We start from the raw sequence: 22,514 nt of genomic DNA, 5'->3' as shown, positions 1-22,514 counted from the left end.
GTATTGGTGTTTAGCACCCCAATTTCTGGAAAAGGGCTCCACGTCAGCTATGAGTTGGCTGTTGATGCGGGTGTGCTCACGCCCCACACTGGGCAACCATACGATATAATAACCAAACGACCCATTAAATATGTATAAATAGTTACTTTTTCACAACTTTATTATTATTTAAATATATTAATAAAAAAATATATAAACAACAGGCTTGCGAGCCGGATCGAGCTCGATAAGCGAAGCTTGGCCTCGGGCTCAAGCTCATTTAAGCTCGGTTCGTTCAAGCTTTTTTTCGAGTCTAGCTCGAGTCGGTAACACTGTCATACATGAGTTATGCTTATATGTTCCATCATCATCGTCACAAAGAAGAAAGCTAATCAGGGCTACACTAGCCACATTTCATGCTTTTCTTTCAATTCATGGATTCTTTTGGGCTAGATTTTGAATCCCCACTGGTGTGTTTTTTCTTCCTCGTGGAAACTATAAATTAACTTTACATTTTTTCGTGCAAGTTTCATGAAATCGCAACCAATGTTGCTTGACAGACAGAGGTAAACACTTATTTTATCATTAAATTGATATATTAAACTTATATATTCTGCTCCATCTTTGTGCTTCTGTCTCATTCATTCATTCTTTCTTTCTATTCCGTGTTTGTCGTTTTAGACAGTTCCAACTAGTACAAATATACAAGATGCATATAGAAATGGCTCTGGTGAATGGAGCATTTAACAGGAAGTGAATGTTAACTCTGTCTCCTTGTCCTTAACTTCTTTTGTCCTTAGAAATGGCTCGAGTAGTTTTTTTTATAATACCTGTGAAGTATGTGAGATGAGGTTAGCAACTGCAGCCACATTCATAGTGTATTCTTGCATTTGCACTTGGAACATTGACACATTGTCTTCTCTTTTCATTCATCAATATCTTCACAACTGTTAACTCTGGTTAGCAACTGACTTTTGATGGGGTCCAAGAGGCAATGCCTCTGGCTGGTGTCGCGTTAGGGTCCAGCTCAGCATGAAATTTTTCGATTTTGCTTCATCCAGAATGCATCAAATCTACATCATTAGTTGAAAGTTGCTTAACAATTGATCTTCAAAACTGACTGGAACTCAATAGCAAAGTTGTTATTGCTCGATAGCATACTAAGTCACAAGAAAGTCGGTAGCAACTTCATTACTAAAGGTCGGTAGCAGCATAGTTGCTACTGCTCATTAGCAGTGAAGTTGCTACTCCGATTGTTTTCAAGTAGTGTCTGTCATAATTGCCAAAAGTTATAATAACCAACTGATCACCAAATGAAACGTTACAATGGTTCAACCCCTATAAGTATGAATCATATGGTCTAATTTGAGGATCAATTAATATTTGAATTATCACAGAAAAAAACTTCTCGTTTTTTGAAAATTACTTTATGTCTTATCCGATTAGTGATTTTGTTACAAGCGAAATACTTCAATCTAAAAGTGAATTCCATGCACGATTCTGAAAGATATCCAAGCTATACAGAATCTAGAAAACATACTGTTTACATGTGAAATGGAGAAATGGAACTTATTTTACCAATGCAACACAAAATGAAAAAAAGTAGTAGACAATTAAATAAATATTAAAACCAAAGAGTGAATTTTACTTTAAGAACCACCCATCGTTATTGAATTTTTAACTAAACGTTGCAAGAAATTAAACAAACGTTACTTTGTGAGGACAAACACCATACTACTAGATTATTGGTAGTTGTTATTATTATAACTAACCCATTCCAATATTAAAAGAAAGTTATTCCATATTCATTAAATCCGGTAAAACATCATGATTTACATGTTAGAAAAATACATGAATTTGGCGCGAACTTTCTAATTCCCAAATCAAAACAGAAATTAAATTCAGTAAAACATCGTGGTTTACATGTTAATTTGGAACGAACTTTCTAATCCCCCCCCCCCCCCCCCCAAAAAAAAAAAAAAAACAGAAAACATAAAAATAAAGAAAACGTAATGGGCCATTGAAAAATAAAAACCCAAGAATACCCATTTGTCGGGCCCAAATTCATCTTATATAAAAGAAGCGAAACGCGGTTTTAAAATCCTCCTTCGATCATTCAATCATCTTCGAGAATTATCATCCCCAACCCAATCTTGTCTGATCTCCATCTTCGATCTACGTTGACAATCTTGATTGCATCGTTCATTACAAAATAATCACAGGTACGATTCTATCTTCCTAAATTCCAATTGATTACTAATTGCTCACTTTAATGCTGTTTTCGAAACCCTAATTGTTACAATTGCTATGTACTTTACGTATTTTCGTTCGTATAGACTACTATGTTACCCGATTTCTGGCATTTCTTTCTTAATTTCGATTTTGTTCTGATTTCGTTCGGATTTCAAGGTTGTTTTAGTGAAACCCTAAACACGATTGGGGCTTTTTTAGGGTTTTCGTTTTCTTAGTGTTGTATGTCTAGGGTTTTTTGTTCTATACACTTTAGGGTTTTAACATCACAGGTTGGTTGATGATTGATCTGTTTTATATCATTAGAGAGCATAAGATTAATCTGTATAGCTATTGACTGGAATGGGATGAATGGTTTAGGCAGGATTTGATAGAGTTGATCCTAGGGCTGCAAATGAACGGAACGAACATGAACAAGATCTTGTTTGTGTTCGTTTGTCAAGGAAATATATTTGTTCACAAACTGTTCATGAACACTTACTGAATGGGATTTTATGTTCGTGTTCGTTCATTAAGGAAATGAACGTGTTCGTGTTCATTTGTTAATTTTAGGTAACAAATACAAACAAACGTTCATGAACACAAGTGGAAACAAACAAACAAACACATACAAGCGTTCATGAACATATAATATAATACACTGATACTTTTTAAATATTTTATTTGTCGGAATTTTTATGTATTTGAATGAAATATAAAGACTAAAAACAATAATGAACTATCGAACACAAACAAACATAAGCGAACACGTTATCGAACGTTCATGAACATAGATGAACGAATGCGGCCTCTGTTCATGTCTGTTCATTAAACTAAACGAACAAAATTTTTTGTTCGTATTCGCCCATATATTAAACGAAAGCACGCAAACGAATTTCCCGCCAAACGGTTCATGAACTGTTCGCTGAACATTCGGTTTGTTTGCAGCCCTAGTTGCACCTATATGAGGATGGGGCATAGCCCAGAGTAGGAGTTCATGGAGACATAGGATTATGGTTATGGACTTTTAGGGGGAACAAAGGTGTTTTAGGTGATTAGATTTTCCTAAGCTTTAGGTGGATCTTCCTATGAATACGTTAAAACTTCTTATGCATTCATGTGCTATCTGTAATACCGTAATACCCTTAATTGGCAGGTTTGTTTTTGAGTTTTCAAGATGCCGGCCACCGCAGGAAGGGTTCGTATGCCAGCAAACAACCGGGTGCACAGTAGTGCCGCCTTGCAAACCCACGGTATATGGCAGAGTGCTATCGGATACGACCCTTACGCCCCTAACAAAGAAGACAACAAGAAATCAGCTCAGCCTCAAACCTCAAACGCAGAGCCTGAGGGTGAAAACGCTTACGCTAGCTTCCAAGGGTTACTTGCCCTTGCCCGGATCACGGGGTCCAATGCTGACGAGGCACGTGGGTCCTGCAAGAAATGTGGTCGTGTGGGCCATTTGACTTTTCAGTGCAGAAACTTTTTAAGCATCAAGGAAGATAAAGAGAAAGATCCAGAAGCTATTCAGGCTGCTGTGATGTCAGGGTTAGAGAAAATTAAAGGGAACGGGAAAAGAACTGTTAACGAGAGTTCAGACGAGAGTGAGGAAGAGGACAGTGAGAGTTCAGACTCCGATTATGATTCCGAGATTGAACGGGCTATAGCTGCGAAATACGGGAAAAAGTTGACCAAGTCAAAGTCTTCGAGAAAGAAGAAAGATGATGACTCAGATGATACTTCAGAGGACGATGAGAGGAAAAAAAGAGGTAGGTCGAAGAAGAGAAGCGTTAATAGGAGGAAAGAAAAGAAGAGGAGAAAAGATGAGTCGTCTGATGATGATGTGGACCGTCGATCACGTAGGAGGAAGAGCAGGAAGGAGAAAAGGAGAAGGAGAAGCCATCGGGATCTGGATGATTCTGACAGCTCTGAAGATTTGGGTAGACGCAAGAGGAGAAGCAACAGACGGTCTGATTCTGATTCGGATGGCAGCAGCTCTGACGATTCCCGGGTCGGGAGGGACAAAAGGCGGTCCGATAGGAGGAGCAGGAAGTAGTACTCGCGATCATCGAAGGTACACAATTATTTCTTTTATATCATTTGACTTCTTTCTGTGGTCAATTAAGTCTTGGATATGGATACATGCAATGTGCTGTCTGCGTTATGTTATCTGTTAGGTCTCGACTGAGTGGCTCTTTTTTACAAGGGAATTGAGACACGATGAATTTGCCCAATTTTCTGCGCTTAATGTTATAATATCAAATCAAACTTTTGTAAAGCCCAATCCTTTATACTGCACCCTGCGCGCGCCTAGGCGCCCGGGCGCAGCGAGGTGCACATATAGCGTCTGGTGGCAGCCTAGGCGCAAAAATGGGTTTTTTTGAAAAAACGGCCTGAGGCGCAAAAAAGGCGCGCAAAAACGTCTGAGGCGCAAGAAAAAAACAGAAAAAAAAACGAAACTGAGTGCGTATAAAAAACTGCCTCACGCGGGCCCGGGTTTTTGGAGCTGCATTCGTGTCCGGCTGTCCGCAGGTGCGGGCACGCACGAGTTCAAACAGTTCTAGCTCAGAAACTCATTTTGCGCCTTGCGCCTAGGCTCCGGGCGAGGCCGATGCGCTTCGCCTGCGCCTTGCGTCTTTGACAACATAGCCGTTGACAAACATTATTCCTACAGTTTCAGACCTTATCCCCCATGAGTTTGCACATAGTAGAAAAAAGATGATTTGCTATTTCATTACACATTGGCTGTCTGACCCATTTTTGTTTTAATTACATTTCATTTTAGTAACGTTTCTCACATAGGTAGCTTGTTCAACAGAAATTGCCATATAAGCAAGACAATATATTGGGCTACATGCTAACCCATGTATTTCTTTGCGTCTATTATTTTATGACTATATATTGCCATTCTTGTGGTTATTATCGGAAATCTCAACCTGTGCTAATCATAGTTATAGATAGTGACAACGTACCTATATGCTAAGTAGCGATAGCGATGAAATAGCGTTCGCTATTTCATGTATACCGATAAGGTAGTATAAAATTAAAAAAAATTAGATATTTATACTTTTTATGCATAAATTTTAGAAGTTTAAGGACCAAATGTAAACTAGTGAAGATAGAGGAGGTTAAATGTTTAAATACACAAACTAATTTTACACTTTTTATGTAAAGTTTTAGGGACTAAATATAAACTAGTGAAAGATAGAGGGGTTAAATGTTAAAATACTTAACCTTAAAAGTCTGAAATACGCCACTCGTATCTTCTTCTCACTGGTTTCTGGCCAAAAAGCAGCACCGGAGCTGGAATTCACTACCGGAGGTCGCTATGTGCCTTGTAGCGGCATATAGGTGCCACGCTATTCGCTATAGCGTACCCTATGGTGCTAATAATAAATAGGCTAGTTTGTGTCAAAATTTTGTACTATGAGTTTTTTTGGTCAAGGTTTAAATCAGTGGACAGGTCTACTGGGCGATATGAGAGTACTTGGGTAAACTAAGAATGGGTTACCACCGGTTTTTACAAAAAATAGTGCACTTGAACTGCTAACTCGTTACAATCCAATGATCTATTACCCATCCCACGAGTTTTGCAATCTCTACTTGTGGTTCTCTTTTTCTGCTAACTCGTTACAATCCCATGATCTATTATAATACCCATTCCGCGAGTTTTGCAATCTCTACTTGTGGTTCTCTTTTTCTGCTCTTGAGTCTTGACTTTTTGTTTTGGTATTTGTGGTTAGTTCCTATTTTGTTTTTCTGCTATAGTATTATGTTATGATGAATAAACACTTTGATTAGCATTAGAATTTCTACTCTTTTATCATTTTAGTGATATTTGAATATCTTTGATTGCTGATTAGACTTGGGGGTTTTTGTAGGAAGTTGAAGCTTTAATTAGCATGGTGATCTATTGATGAAGACGGTTAAATCTATTGTGGCATGTAAACTTGTTAAACAATAAACTACTGTTATCTACTTGTGTTTTTCCGTGATGGAAATTGTATGTTACTAATGCTTGTTTAATTATGTGCTCTTTCAGATTTTCAGTGTACAAATTTCATTAACATCATTCAGCTTTTTTCTAACTTTAAAAGAGTTTTATCATCATTTGAATCTCTATGGCTTTGCTTCAGTCAATATTTTATGATGTGGCATTAAAACAAGTTTGGGTCTATCTTCTATAGTGTTGGCAGGGATTCTGGTTTATAAATGTTTTTTTATTGTTTTGTGTGCATAACTTTCATGTACAATAGTTTTTATCTACTCTGCACAAAGCTTTGTTTAAATGTTAGAAATGTAACTTAATAAAAAATTGTTTTATGTGGCATTGGGGCAGCATTTATTTAGGCCACCCGTAGTGAGGCGTTTTTTTTTTAAAAATTCAAAAAAAAAAAAAACGCCAGAAAACGCCCCGGACCCCATTACACCCAGCGTTTCCGGACGTTTTTTTGTTCAAATTTGTTGTTGGCGTTTTTTTAAACGCTCATTTGTGTTTGACCAGCCACTTTTGCATGTGACCATGTGTTTGACCAGCCAATCACCATTTGTTTCCTTTTTTTTTTTTAATAATTGGAAGGGGCGTTATTGGAATAATGCCTCACTACGCCGCTTTTGCTATAATGCCCAACGCTGACTAGGATGCCACGTGTTGGATAATGCCCCATGGTGGGGGCATTATTTTTGTTCACCACTACGGGTGGTCTTAGGACAAACGATATTTAGTTTCAAAGTTTAATCAACAGGGTTGTAGGGAACGGATTAAAAAGTAAATTTTGGGATGAAGATGGAAAAAAAAAAAAAGCGTTAACAGAATCAAATGAAATGGCCAGCTAAAGTTTGAACTTAAGATAAGGTGGGACTATGATATCAGATGCTTAGGATAAATGCTTCGGATACATGTGGTTGGATGTTCGATATTCTAATTGGGAAAGATTTCGATATGACTGGAACAATATTCATGTATGGAGAGTGGAGATGGAAAGATCCCTACGGCTGTGGCTATTTCAGGTTGAAATTGGGTCGATCATGTATACCAATAACCAATTATTTATGTGATTAGAATTTAGATTGAAAACTAGGGTTTGAAATTTGAAATTGAAACCTTGTTTAAGTTGGTTAGATATTTAGATTCTAATGATTTATGGATTATGTAAATTAGAATCGAGATTGAAAAGTGAAATGGAAACATTGTTTGAAACTTTGTTTGTTTACGTGAATTGGTTATACTTGGATTAAAATGATTTATTTTGATTCGAAACAGGAACTGCGAGTGATTCTATTATGTGTTGGTTTCTCAAAATGAAAGGTGGAGAATCATCTTCCAAAAATTCCTGAATACATTGACATGATACTCTTCCTTTAGATCCTCATGATTGCAAGCCGGTTTCATCATATAACGTCAATTAACAAAATGAGATTAGGACATACATACTTAGAGGACCATGTTAACCAAGAGGTATAGACTTCCAACAATCAGTGTGTCATGGTAATGAGTTGAAACAATTTAAGGAAGATTGGTATGATAGATATGAGTATAAGGGAGGGTGAGAGAATAGTGTATCCATATGGTTTTGTTGAAACCGAAAAAAGAAGGCTTCCAATTCAACTCGCAGCCTACGTTGATCATGTGAAAAAGGATACAAAATTTGCCAACTAGGATGTTGATCAAGTTTTGTAAAGTTAATGGTTTCAACAAGGAGTCACCTATCTTTTACATTGGTGCATCGTTTATTGAAGCTTGTTCTTGTATTACCCGTCGCAACCGCAATTGTTGAAAGATGTTTTTCTGCAATGAAGCACTGAAGATCGACTTGCGTAATCGAATTGGCGAAAATAATTTAAGTGATAGTTGTATATGTTATATTGAGAAAGACTTGGATAAGAAAGTCTCTCTAGACGATGTTATGGATAGATTTTAAATGACAACTTGTAGGACACGAGTTTAAATATGTTTGTAATGATGTTTGACATGCTTTTGATGATTTTATGAATTTTAGTTTGATTATGCCTTTTTAACAAGACCCGACCTGATCCGATACGAACCGAAAATTATATATACAGCTAAGGTCTTAAACTCCTAAAGATTTCTGCACCCCTAGAAAAAAATTCCTGGATTTCCCACTAATCATGTATAAACTGTGTGGTAATGTACCGAGAAACCGTGGAACATCTATTTGTTTCGTATGAGGTGGCAAACGCTGTTGGGAGAGGGCCCATGGCCCGGTCTCCCCAAGAGCCCTTTTCTTAAATATCTAGTCTCGTATAATAAAATAAACCAATAAAGGACACATGTCATTCATTGAAGGTATCTATTTTTTTTTTGTTTTCCACCCTTTCTCTTCTACCTAATTATACATAATTATTTTGTTAATTAAATAATGAGTTAAATGCCTTGTTGTTTCTTGTGGTTTGCAGATATTCCAGACCTGGTCCCAAGACTTCAATAATTACAGAGTTAGTCCTAGTAGTTACAAAACTTCTAAGTATATTAAACTATATAATTATCAAGTTCATTACAGATATACTAAAATTCAATATTTTAAATTTGAGTGCCAATGCCTTTTATCCTTTTAAATGTTTAGAGTGCCAATACCGCTTATCCTTTTAAATGTTTAGGCTTTTTTTCTTTGAATTAGGCGACAGAACATATATATATTGTTAACGAGCGATGATAAATAGTAACTTTATTTTTATAATAATATATATTTTTTATTATTTAATATATTATAATAGTTTATTATTATATTCACTTTTAATAACATATTTTTCCTTTTTTTTAAACATATATTTCCTTTACTTTTTTTAAAATAATTGTTTTTTTCTTTTTTTGAACATATATTAATTTATCGATTAACTTTATATTTCTTTAATAATTTACATTTATAACTTGTTTTTTTCTAAAAATTTAAGTACGTAGTTGTGCTTTATTTCTTTTCCTGGCATTCCGTTAAAAGTTTTGTTAAAAACGAAGTTGTACTCAAAATAAAGTATTTATTTGGTATCATAAAACGGTACGATGATAAACTAAATCGTTCTAATGGTTTAATTTTCTAAACAACATGCTTTATTTTCAAATCACGTTTGTTTTACATTATCATTTGCTCGGTTTCACCGAAATGCGCGATATAAAAATACTAGTTACTAATCAAACTAAAAAAATTATTTATCTTTAATTATATTAGTTAGTTGCTCATCTATATATATATATATATATATATATATATATATATATATATATATATATATATATATACATATACTACTAGTATTGGAGCCTGCGCTTCGCTGCAGGGTCGTAAGATAGTGTTGAAGAGGATATATTTGTTACATGATACATTAACGGAGTATTATAGACCATGGAAGCATTAATCTAAACGATGGTAAAAGATGATGTATAGTAACTTTATTTTTATAATAATATATAGTTTTTTTTATTATTTAATATATTATAATAGTTTATTATTATATTCACTTTTAATAACATATTTTTCTTTTTTTTAAATATATATTTCCTTTACCTTTTTTTAAAATAATTGTTTTTTCTTTTTTTGAACATATATTAATTTATCGATTAGCTTTATATTTCTTTAATAATTTACATTTATAACTTTTTTTCTAAAAACTCTAGTACGTAGTTGTGCTTGATTTTTTTCCCTGATATTCCGTTATAAGTTTTGTTAAAAAAGAAGTTGTACTCAAAATAAAGTATTTATTTGGTATCATAAAACGGTACGATGATAAACTAAATCGTTCTAATGGTTTGATTTTCTAAACAACATGCTTTATTTTCAAATCACGTATGTTTTACATTATCATTTGCTCGGTTTCACCGAAAAGCGCGATATAAAAATAATACTTACTAATCAAACTAAAAAAATATTTATCTTTATTATATTAGTTAGTTGCTCATCTATCTATATATACTACTAGTATTGGAGCCTGCGCTTCGCTGCAGGGTCGTAAGATAGTGTTGAAGAGGATATATTTGTTACATGATACATTAATGGAGTATTATAGGCTATGGAAGCATTAATCTAAACGATGGTAAAAATAAACAATCAACTATAATAAGGTAAAAAAAAGAACTATTCAATTTGTTACGTTGTATATTAAAGGGTTAATGTAGACCATGTATAATAACTCTATTAAAGTTGGGGGGGGGGGTGTACAACGTTCGCCGCTAAAATAAGTTATAAATATGAAAAATAACTTTATTAAACTCAAAGGCCCGTATGATAACTCTATTAAAGTTTCGGGAGGGGGGGGGACGTAAATCGTTTTTAGAAAAAGAATTATTATTAAACTTTCGTATGATAAATCTATTAAAATTCACTAGTATAAACGGAAATTATCTATAAAAAGAATTATTAAAGTTTAAGAGTCATATAATTTGGTATATAGAATATTGTGATACAGGTGGTCTATAATTTGAATGTGTATTTTCAAGATAACTAGGTTTTTTCACAATCACCGTGTTGCGGCGAACTTATTTTGTTATTTAGTCTGTGTTTATATGTGTTTTGAAATCACTACGAGGGCGTTACGCACGAAACCGATGACAAGAACAAAAAGAAGATATAGAAAAAAACACTAAAAGATAACCGAAAGAAAATCAACCAAAAAAAATTTATGGTAATGATTTTGTTCGTATGAAACCCGTGGTCAGAGATAAGCAAATGGTACTGGGTACCGGTACTGAATTTCCCGAGCCGAAAGATCTTAAGTACAAATTCGGTACTGACTTTTGGCGCCTACCGGTTTTTACCTTCATATACCGGTACCGTAACCGGTATATACGGTATCGATATCGGTTGGCACCGAGCTCAACCCTACCCCTGAAACTGAAAAAAGAAATCATTAAAAGTTGAAGAAAATCAACAAAAAAAGTTGCATGATACCGTTGTTGTTCGTACTGTACCTATGATCAGGGATGAGCAAATGGTACCGGGTAGAAGTACCGAATTTCCTGAACTAAAAGATTTTCAAAATCATTTCGGTACTGACTTTTGGGGTTTTCTGCACAAGGTTGGTGCCGTTTTTTACCTTCGTGTATGTACCAGGCTGGTGCCGATTTTTACCTTCATGTACCGATAACGAACCGAACCATACATGTATTTTCGATACAAGTACTGATTGATACAAAGCTTATTCAACTGTAATAAAATAATAATTATTATAATATCAAAATAATAAAAACATTAAAAATCTATATATATAACTAATATTAAAAACAAAATAATGTTACTCTTCAAAACGTTGAAAATTTAATTTAAAATAATTAATAATTAATATATATATATATATATAAGGATAATGATATAGGATAATGCTTAGTAAGAAACCCTATATTCTTAGAAAACTTAGCAAACTATAATAGTGGCCATCATTTAGCCACGTAGCCCTCCCACACTTCTTGTTACTTTTTGCTTCAAGGTTATATATGTAATTTCGGTTAGGCAAGATATTATCCCCCATTTGAACTGACATCAGCATTTAATGCACATCAACTCATTTGTACAATGCACCCACCCCCATATTTCTTTTACAATTTCTCATTTTATATATTCTTCAACAGAAGTACATAGTCATCTTCTACTCCCCTGTTCATTTCTCCATTAATATCCATGGAGACAAATCCACCAACCTCAGAATTAATGTCGCCGGTCCATAGTTTCCCCAACCGGTTCTTTTGCAGCGACTTCCAAAATGATGAGGAATTTAATGCTCCAGGTTTGTCCATATATGTAATTTAACTGTTCTCGAAGTTCTGTTTTTTTTTTTTTTGTCTTTTACAACTTTTTAATCTAACAATCCAAATTATACTGCATGGCCATGTTCACTTGTTCCATTCGAAGCTTCTGTATACACTTATATGCATGTTGATTGTTCTCGGTCATCTGAAGCCCCTGTTAGATCCCCGGATGTTGTGATATCCAACAATTTCATGAACAGCGCGTTTAATGATGACCAGGTTATGGATAATGAAGAAGGTTTGTTTTTTCTATACACTGATTTTGTTTTTTTCTTCCCCAGATATGGCATTGTTCAAACATATTCCATAATGTTCACATGTAGCATCCCAAGATTCCCATATGCAGGCCATGACTGTTGCTGTTTCTGGATCATCTCATGGTCCTTCTATGTTTGCTGAATCATCACGCGGCCAGTTAGACGGTTGTACAATGCACAATGGGAGCCCACTTTATTCTCATATCACAGATTTCTAACCTTTTGTCATGCCATGTATAGCAGATTCCTAACCTTTTTCGCTTTACGATGCAGGGCCATCGAATCCATACTTTGTTTTTGATACCCCTCAGGGAACCCGTTATTGGATTCCTAACGTCGCTGATAAGTTCATACCAGTGTGTGGGAAATCTTATCCAACTTTTGCAGATGTTCTTTCCATGTATGAACTTTATGCGTTTGAAGCAGGTTTTTCTGTAAAAAAAGGGCAAACTAAAGTCTGGAATGGAATTCCCACACACAAGTATCTTCGATGCTCAAAATATGGAAAACCACAACCAAAGAGGACTTTTGACACCCTAGATGAATCTTCTGTTAAGCACCGGAGGACCAACTTCACATGGTGTGACTGTAAGGCAAGCATACTAGTCTCGATCTCGAATGATTCATACACAGTTCTGAGTTTCAATGATATTCATAATCATGAACTTGTTGAGAGTTACAACCGTGATCTTAGCAAGATATCACGGAAGCTGTCATTCTCCACGAAACAATTCATTCACAATATGAGTCTAAACCGCATCGGACCAATGAGAGCTTATAGATGTCTTGTAGCTTTAAAAGGAGGGCATCACAATGTCAATGGGACTCCGGTGGATTTTAAAAACTTTAGCCACCAGTTGCGAATTTTTATTGGTCAACGCGACGCACAAGTTTTCCTTGAACGCCTGCGTGAGCGTTTTGACAACCTACCCAACTTCTATTTTGATTACACTGTATCAAATGGAAAGTTGTCTTCTGTATTCTGGGCTGATGAGATTTCAAAGCTAAACTACAAAGCTTTTGGCGATGTCCTCGCGTTTGACGCAACTTACAGCACAAACAGGTTAGTCCCCCCCCCCATTAACATGTGTTAGGCCTGATCCCCATGTATACAACCTTAACCCCAAAAAGTTTTACATATTGTTAACATCAAATCAATTTTTTGTTCATAGGTACAAGATGGTTTTTGTGCCATTCACGGGTGTGGATCATCATTTCCAATGTGTTACATTTGGAGTGGGTTTGATATCAACCGAGTCCATTGAATCTTATGTGTGGTTGCTTAAGGCTTTCTTGAAGGCACACGGTACTCAACCAACTCTCGTGCTGAGTGATCAAGACCCATCCATGCTACAAGCTGTTCCTATGGTCTTTACCGAATCACGACACCGTCTATGCATGTGGCATATAATGAAAAAACTACCCTCCAAGGTTAGCTTAATTTGTTAGCCCTTAACATGTGTTATTCAACATAACACAATTTTTATATGTCTTCTCAAACTGTTTTAATCTAACTCGTGTTAGTAACTATTAACTTTTTCAGATCTCTGCCGACGTGCTCGATAACACTGATCTTCGGTCCTGCATTCACCGGTTGGTTTGGAATGTTTATATCAAACCTGAAACGTTTGAGTCCCGCTGGAATGACCTCCTACAAACATTTGGGCTTCAAGACCACAGCTGGTTGAACGACATGTACAACATCAAACATCTCTGGGTACCAGCCTACTTCAGGGAACTGCCCATGTGTTGCTTAATGAAGACCACCTCCCGCTGCGAAAGCTCTAACGCTGCCTTCAAGGTCAACTCAACAAGCGCAAACACCCTTGTACAATTTATGATGTGCTTTGAAAATAGGGTAGACAGCCAATGATATCGTCAACGTGTATCGGAGTACAAAACCTCATCCACGATGTTCACTACCAATACTGATTTAGCGATAGAACAGCACGCGTTCGCCATTTACACAAACGCTGTAAATGTTTTTTCTTTTTTTTAAATATATATTTCCTTTACCTTTTTTTAAAATAATTGTTTTTTCTTTTTTTTGAACATATATTAATTTATCGATTAGCTTTATATTTCTTTAATAATTTACATTTATAACTTTTTTTCTAAAAACTCAAGTACGTAGTTGTGCTTGATTTTTTTCCCTGATATTCCGTTATAAGTTTTGTTAAAAAAGAAGTTGTTCTCAAAATAAAGTATTTATTTGGTATCATAAAACGGTACGATGATAAACTAAATCGTTCTAATGGTTTGATTTTCTAAACAACATGCTTTATTTTCAAATCACGTATGTTTTACATTATCATTTGCTCGGTTTCACCGAAAAGCGCGATATAAAAATAATACTTACTAATCAAACTAAAAAAATATTTATCTTTATTATATTAGTTAGTTGCTCATCTATCTATATATACTACTAGTATTGGAGCCTGCGCTTCGCTGCAGGGTCGTAAGATAGTGTTGAAGAGGATATATTTGTTACATGATACATTAATGGAGTATTATAGGCTATGGAAGCATTAATCTAAACGATGGTAAAAATAAACAATCAACTATAATAAGGTAAAAAAAAGAACTATTCAATTTGTTACGTTGTATATTGAAGGGTTAATGTAGACCATGTATAATAACTCTATTAAAGTTGGGGGGGGGGGGGTGTACAACGTTCGCCGCTAAAATAAGTTATAAATATGAAAAATAACTTTATTAAACTCAAAGGCCCGTATGATAACTCTATTAAAGTTTCGGGAGGGGGGGGGGACGTAAATCGTTTTTAGAAAAAGAATTATTATTAAACTTTCGTATGATAAATCTATTAAAATTCACTAGTATAAACGGAAATTATCTATAAAAAGAATTATTAAAGTTTAAGAGTCATATAATTTGGTATATAGAATATTGTGATACAGGTGGTCTATAATTTGAATGTGTATTTTCAAGATAACTAGGTTTTTTCACAATCACCGTGTTGCGGCGAACTTATTTTGTTATTTAGTCTGTGTTTATATGTGTTTTGAAATCACTACGAGGGCGTTACGCACGAAACCGATGACAAGAACAAAAAGAAGATATAGAAAAAAACACTAAAAGATAACCGAAAGAAAATCAACCAAAAAAAATTTATGGTAATGATTTTGTTCGTATGAAACCCGTGGTCAGAGATAAGCAAATGGTACTGGGTACCGGTACTGAATTTCCCGAGCCGAAAGATCTTAAGTACAAATTCGGTACTGACTTTTGGCGCCTACCGGTTTTTACCTTCATATACCGGTACCGTAACCGGTATATACGGTATCGATATCGGTTGGCACCGAGCTCAACCCTACCCCTGAAACTGAAAAAAGAAATCATTAAAAGTTGAAGAAAATCAACAAAAAAAGTTGCATGATACCGTTGTTGTTCGTACTGTACCTATGATCAGGGATGAGCAAATGGTACCGGGTAGAAGTACCGAATTTCCTGAACTAAAAGATTTTCAAAATCATTTCGGTACTGACTTTTGGGGTTTTCTGTACAAGGTTGGTGCCGTTTTTTACCTTCGTGTATGTACCAGGCTGGTGCCGATTTTTACCTTCATGTACCGATAACGAACCGAACCATACATGTATTTTCGATACAAGTACTGATTGATACAAAGCTTATTCAACTGTAATAAAATAATAATTATTATAATATCAAAATAATAAAAACATTAAAAATCTATATATATAACTAATATTAAAAACAAAATAATGTTACTCTTCAAAACGTTGAAAATTTAATTTAAAATAATTAATAATTAATATATATATATATAAGGATAATGATATAGGATAATGCTTAGTAAGAAACCCTATATTCTTAGAAAACTTAGCAAACTATAATAGTGGCCATCATTTAGCCACGTAGCCCTCCCACACTTCTTGTTACTTTTTGCTTCAAGGTTATATATGTAATTTCGGTTAGGCAAGATATTATCCCCCATTTGAATTGACATCAGCATTTAATGCACATCAACTCATTTGTACAATGCACCCACCCCATATTTCTTTTACAATTTCTCATTTTATATATTCTTCAACAGAAGTACATAGTCATCTTCTACTCCCCTGTTCATTTCTCCATTAATATCTATGGAGACAAATCCACCAACCTCAGAATTAATGTCGCCGGTCCATAGTTTCCCCAACCGGATCTTTTGCAGCGACTTCCAAAATGATGAGGAATTTAATGCTCCAGGTTTGTCCATATATGTAATTTAACTGTTCTCGAAGTTCTGTTTTTTTTTGTCTTTTACAACTTTTTAATCTAACAATCCAAACTATACTGCATGGCCATGTTCACTTGTTCCATTCGAAGCTTCTGTATACACTTATATGCATGTTGATTGTTCTCGGTCATCTGAAGCCCCTGTTAGATCCCCGGATGTTGTGATATCCAACAATTTCATGAACAGCGCGTTTAATGATGACCAGGTTATGGATAATGAAGAAGGTTTGTTTTTTCTATACACTGATTTTGTTTTTTTCTTCCCCAGATATGGCATTGTTCAAACATATTCCATAATGTTCACATGTAGCATCCCAAGATTCCCATATGCAGGCCATGACTGTTGCTGTTTCTGGATCATCTCATGGTCCTTCTATGTTTGCTGAATCATCACGCGGCCAGTTAGACGGTTGTACAATGCACAATGGGAGCCCACTTTATTCTCATATCACAGATTTCTAACCTTTTGTCATGCCATGTATAGCAGATTCCTAACCTTTTTCGCTTTACGATGCAGGGCCATCGAATCCATACTTTGTTTTTGATACCCCTCAGGGAACCCGTTATTGGATTCCTAACGTCGCTGATAAGTTCATTGTGTGGGAAATCTTATCCAACTTTTGCGGATGTTCTTTCCATGTATGAACTTTATGCGTTTGAAGCAGGTTTTTCTGTAAAAAAAGGGCAAACTAAAGTCTGGAATGGAATTCCCACACACAAGTATCTTCGATGCTCAAAATATGGAAAACCACAACCAAAGAGGACTTTTGACACCCTAGATGAATCTTCTGTTAAGCACCGGAGGACCAACTTCACATGGTGTGACTGTAAGGCAAGCATACTAGTCTCGATCTCGAATGATTCATACACAGTTCTGAGTTTCAATGATATTCATAATCATGAACTTGTTGAGAGTTACAACCGTGATCTTAGCAAGATATCACGGAAGCTGTCATTCTCCACGAAACAATTCATTCACAATATGAGTCTAAACCGCATCGGACCAATGAGAGCTTATAGATGTCTTGTAGCTTTAAAAGGAGGGCATCACAATGTCAATGGGACTCCGGTGGATTTTAAAAACTTTAGCCACCAGTTGCGAATTTTTATTGGTGAACGCGACGCACAAGTTTTCCTTGAACGCCTGCGTGAGCGTTTTGACAACCTACCCAACTTCTATTTTGATTACACTGTATCAAATGGAAAGTTGTCTTCTGTATTCTGGGCTGATGAGATTTCAAAGCTAAACTACAAAGCTTTTGGCGATGTCCTCGCGTTTGACGCAACTTACAGCACAAACAGGTTAGTCCCCCCCCCATTAACATGTGTTAGGCCTGATCCCCATGTATACAACCTTAACCCCAAAAAGTTTTACATATTGTTAACATCAAATCAATTTTTTGTTCATAGGTACAAGATGGTTTTTGTGCCATTCACGGGTGTGGATCATCATTTCCAATGTGTTACATTTGGAGTGGGTTTGATATCAACCGAGTCCATTGAATCTTATGTGTGGTTGCTTAAGGCTTTCTTGAAGGCACACGGTACTCAACCAACTCTCGTGCTGAGTGATCAAGACCCATCCATGCTACAAGCTGTTCCTATGGTCTTTACCGAATCACGACACCGTCTATGCATGTGGCATATAATGAAAAAACTACCCTCCAAGGTTAGCTTAATTTGTTAGCCCTTAACATGTGTTATTCAACATAACACAATTTTTATATGTCTTCTCAAACTGTTTTAATCTAACTCGTGTTAGTAACTATTAACTTTTTCAGATCTCTGCCGACGTGCTCGATAACACTGATCTTCGGTCCTGCATTCACCGGTTGGTTTGGAATGTTTATATCAAACCTGAAACGTTTGAGTCCCGCTGGAATGACCTCCTACAAACATTTGGGCTTCAAGACCACAGCTGGTTGAACGACATGTACAACATCAAACATCTCTGGGTACCAGCCTACTTCAGGGAACTGCCCATGTGTTGCTTAATGAAGACCACCTCCCGCTGCGAAAGCTTTAACGCTGCCTTCAAGGTCAACTCAACAAGCGCAAACACCCTTGTACAATTTATGATGTGCTTTGAAAATAGGGTAGACAGCCAACGATATCGTCAACGTGTATCGGAGTACAAAACCTCATCCACGATGTTCACTGCCAATACTGATTTAGCGCTAGAACAGCACGCGTTCGCCATTTACACAAACGCTGTTTTCGCGCAAGTTCAAAAAGAGATAATTAAAGGGAAGTTTTTATGCTACATCACAAACCAAACCGAGTCCAGCAATTCCAGTCTTCTGATAGACGTCACTCATTTGGATAAAAGGAACAACATCACAAACGTCTATCAGGTAACACATGTTAGGCAATTTCATTATTACCCATCCTCTAACATATGTTAGATCTAAAGGGCTTTTCTTTTTTGCTGTCTATGTTCAAAACAGGTTACGTATAACACTGTAGACCAATCCGCCAGTTGCTCATGCAGGAATTTCACACGTATCGGATATCTGTGTCGCCATGTCTTTTGCGTCTATCGATTGAAAAATGTTGAAAGGATTCCACCACAATACATAAACGATAGGTGGCGTCGAGATGCCCTCCCCAAACAGGTTTTTTCAATTTCCAGTCGATACGGAGTCAACCCACACGCACCGTCCGTTATGCGGAATGAAATCCTCGACCTTGTTACTGAATGCGTTGATGTGGCCAGAACCGATGAGGATGCGTTGGCAAAATTGGTTGACCAACTCAGGGATTTCAAGATCAATGTGCTTTCCAAGCAACCATTGTCTACAACTCAAAATGAATCAAACGAGTGTCAAATGGAAGAAATAGTTGGACAACCAATCAACATTCCAGTCGAAGTTGCTAATCCAGAAGTTGCACGCAATAAAGGATGTGGTACTCATACTCGCATTTCTGGGCCCGGTGAGAAGGCAAAGGCAAAACCACCAAAACGTCCAAAGCAGCTTCGTTTATGCAAGCGGTGTGGTCTGTATGTCGACGACCACGACTCACGCAACTGCCTTAAGGTGGCTGCAATGAAAGCAGCAAAGGCAGCTGCTGAACACCAAAGGCAGACCGCCACTGGCGACTCACCCTCTGATTAAAATCTTTATTGTCGTTTTCTAGTACTATGTAATGGGAGACTCTATTCATTTTGGCCTTCTTACACACATGTAACAGTCTTTTGACATCATCCTGCTCTTTTCTGTTACGTGTGTAAGAAGGTGGAACTATTTTGATCCCATTAACCATAAATAGGATTGTAAGAAACTCTATGGCCTTGGCCACTTTTGTGTTTGTAGGACCGAAGATCTTTGGGGACCTCTGTTTGCTATTAATGGGCTTATCTTAATATTATCTGCATTTTGATAATTGTGTTTTTGTGTTTTATTTTTTTACAATGGCATAAAAACAGCTGCTTAACACATGTTAGTCCCCATAATGCTTGGGTCTTTTAACTTGAAAGGATCAAAACAATCTGTGTTGACCACACAAAAACAGCTTATATATTAAACCATGTCAGGTTATAGAATTAGACTTCACCTCTAGCCAACTTAAACACACATTCTACTAATAGGTTACAACCCCGCGTCTAAAACACATTGATGGACTAACGAGAAATGACATCAACCGATTGCCAAAAAAAAAGAAACACATAATAAAATACCAACAAAACGACATTGGTATGTCGTTTTGTTACAACATAGGGTCATCAGGTTAACACATCTTCAACCATTTTCAACATACTAACTACCCATTGTTATCCTCCATCTGTAACAAGCTTTTCATCATGGTGTGGGAAATTCCTCATCATGAAAGTACAGAGGAGAGGGGCTGCGCTCACTCTCCCATGGGTCATGGTAACACCAGGACTGGATTATTTTGGGTGAGTATGGACACAACGGGCAACCACATAATTCATGGTCTGGATCCGTCAGCAACCTAACCAACTCATCTGGTAGCCCCTTCAACTTTTCAGCTTCTGGAACAACGTGTTCCCTATGGCGTGACGTTTCTTGCGACACACCAGCTACATTAGTTACATTTTTGGTTCCGCTTTCTGAAGCATCGTCACCAGAAGCTACTCCAGTTTTCCCGTCTTCTCGATTCTTGTGAGACACTTTTCTTTCGTAGCACACCCCGTACCGGCCCTCACATGCTTCCTTCCCCTTTTGCATCCGCTTCTCCATGCCTGGTTGGGTAGCCGTAACCTTACCTTTACACGGGTCCATCACATTACAACACTTTGGAACCGCTAACAGTTTATGGTTAACTGAAGTGGTGAAGTATTACAAAATATGACTTTGGTTCTTCACTACAATACTTATAGAGGTTTTCCCTGGGTACATTTAATATAGGTCTTTGTGACTTGACTTTGATGTGACCATAAGGTGCCAAAAAGCAATGGTTCCTTTTCCCAATAAAGTTGTTTTATAGACACCAACCCCTATGTTTGTAGTCTTCTGCCACCAACTTTCCCCAATTTCCAATATTCCTACTACATTTTTAGAAAGAGTGTTCCCCTTGGAAGCAGCATTTTCTCATTTTCTATAATGTTACACGTACCTTTATATAATTTCAGACAACCTCTATAAAAACATTATCAACTACGTCAATCAACTAGATTAATAATATTCTAACACATCCAACAACACATCAATATTCTTTAGAGTATAGAATTACCAAGTTACTAAACATCAGATTGTATATAGATAGTCTATCCCCAAAAAGACATCGTGACGATGCCATACCCAACAAAACACCTACCCCGCAATAAGTTTAAAGGAACATCCCCAAATCCATCAAAGTACATTACATGTTTCCAAAAACAAAGCTGGCACAATTAATGCACAATGGTGCTACAGTAACTTCCATTTCACCCCCCTAACACGTGTTACTCTATTCGGCAATCCTGCTTGATTTTTGGCAGCAGCACATTCACCTCCGAACATAAGATGTGCGCAACATACCTCTTTCTCAACTTTCGCACCTCCGCCATCTTCCTCGCCCCACTCATGCTGAACCCACAGTTAAAACTTTTGTTTTTCCCCATGTAGCACTCCATGTGCCGCATCAAGAAGACCCCACAATCAGTTGTGTTTGCGGTGGTCGCCCAAGGAACCGGCATACGCTGGATGTTGCAGTACTCTATGTCATCGGCTCGCAGATTCCCAACCTCCCGAAGATATTGCACAAACATATCTTTCTGCATACACATATACAAGCCATGGTCAATAAAAAAGCAGATCCTCAATATTATCACACTTATTTGTTCAACAATTGTCAGTTTAGTAACTTACGATCTTATACGCTGTGTCCTTGTGTAGGTAGTAGACACTATCTTCTATCAACTGACCTTGTCGGGCTTTGTCATTATCAACGACATAAATCCCGGGGTCGCGTAACTCAAACACTAGAAAGTAAAAGTGTTTGTGCTCCAATATCGAAAAGAAAACAATGTCTTGATTTCGAAAGTCAGGAACATTTTCACCGCTGTTAACCGCACCTTTTATTCCAAGCCGAAACTTGTGCATCCGCGCCTCGACTCCGCCTTCCTCAGATGTTAGCATCCACGGAAACTTTAAGCACAACAGAGAAATTAATAAGGTCAAAAAGTCGCCACACTGTAATCTCTATATACATGACACTCACCACAACTTTAGTACCAAAGAATTGCCTACTGCAAGCCTCCCGTGATTTCCGTTTCTCTTGGAAGTTTAGCACCTCCGCCCAACAGTCGATAATACCATCTGAGACCTCATTGCCAACGTTTAAACTCTTGAACATAGCCCGAGACGCTTCTACATGGGTAGGGCTTCTAAACAGCAACTCCCTGGTGTCAGATGTACAAATTATAAATTAAATTGCATACTTTAACACATGTTATTTATTATTTTACTAAATTTTGGTACGGTGACCCCCCTACTTACACAGCCATGTGTATCGGACTATCTACATCAACCACCGACGACGAACCCTGTTCCCTCCTGCGGAAAAAATCAAAATATAACTAATTATCTAATGTG

At 36.7% G+C, this 22,514-nt stretch overlaps 4 protein-coding genes across 4 annotated transcripts; all 4 read left to right on the top strand.

Moving 5' to 3' along the window:
- The first annotated feature begins 2,045 nt into the window (after window positions 1–2,045).
- LOC110867533 (CAX-interacting protein 4) lies at window positions 2,046–6,318 on the top strand. The gene is made up of 3 exons (XM_022116506.2): window positions 2,046–2,201; window positions 3,365–4,282; window positions 6,090–6,318. Exon 2 carries the CDS (start codon window positions 3,386–3,388, stop codon window positions 4,262–4,264), a length of 879 nt encoding a protein of 292 aa, XP_021972198.1. The 5' UTR covers window positions 2,046–2,201; window positions 3,365–3,385; the 3' UTR covers window positions 4,265–4,282; window positions 6,090–6,318.
- Window positions 6,319–11,800: 5,482 nt separating this feature from the next.
- Window positions 11,801–13,553, top strand: LOC118479307 (protein FAR1-RELATED SEQUENCE 5-like). The gene is made up of 6 exons (XM_035987867.1): window positions 11,801–11,940; window positions 12,066–12,200; window positions 12,286–12,384; window positions 12,493–13,282; window positions 13,392–13,459; window positions 13,507–13,553. Exons 1-6 carry the CDS (start codon window positions 11,835–11,837, stop codon window positions 13,551–13,553), a joined length of 1,245 nt encoding a protein of 414 aa, XP_035843760.1. The 5' UTR covers window positions 11,801–11,834.
- On the top strand, window positions 13,424–14,096 carry LOC110896842 (protein FAR1-RELATED SEQUENCE 5-like). The gene is made up of 2 exons (XM_022143934.2): window positions 13,424–13,650; window positions 13,763–14,096. Exons 1-2 carry the CDS (start codon window positions 13,567–13,569, stop codon window positions 14,090–14,092), a joined length of 414 nt encoding a protein of 137 aa, XP_021999626.2. The 5' UTR covers window positions 13,424–13,566; the 3' UTR covers window positions 14,093–14,096.
- Window positions 14,097–16,546: 2,450 nt separating this feature from the next.
- Window positions 16,547–19,592, top strand: LOC110896722 (protein FAR1-RELATED SEQUENCE 5-like). Its single transcript, XM_035987863.1, has 7 exons — window positions 16,547–16,701; window positions 16,787–16,885; window positions 16,994–17,038; window positions 17,142–17,778; window positions 17,887–18,145; window positions 18,258–18,830; window positions 18,924–19,592. The coding sequence occupies exons 1-7, from the start codon at window positions 16,584–16,586 to the stop codon at window positions 19,590–19,592; spliced, it is 2,400 nt and encodes a 799-aa protein (XP_035843756.1). The 5' UTR covers window positions 16,547–16,583.
- Window positions 19,593–22,514: the final 2,922 nt, after the last annotated feature.

This window comes from Helianthus annuus, chromosome 1 (assembly GCF_002127325.2).
Source record: "Helianthus annuus cultivar XRQ/B chromosome 1, HanXRQr2.0-SUNRISE, whole genome shotgun sequence".
Lineage (NCBI taxonomy): Eukaryota > Viridiplantae > Streptophyta > Magnoliopsida > Asterales > Asteraceae > Helianthus > Helianthus annuus.
Note: the sequence above shows the minus strand (reverse complement) of the source record. Positions and strands in the feature narration are given on the sequence as shown.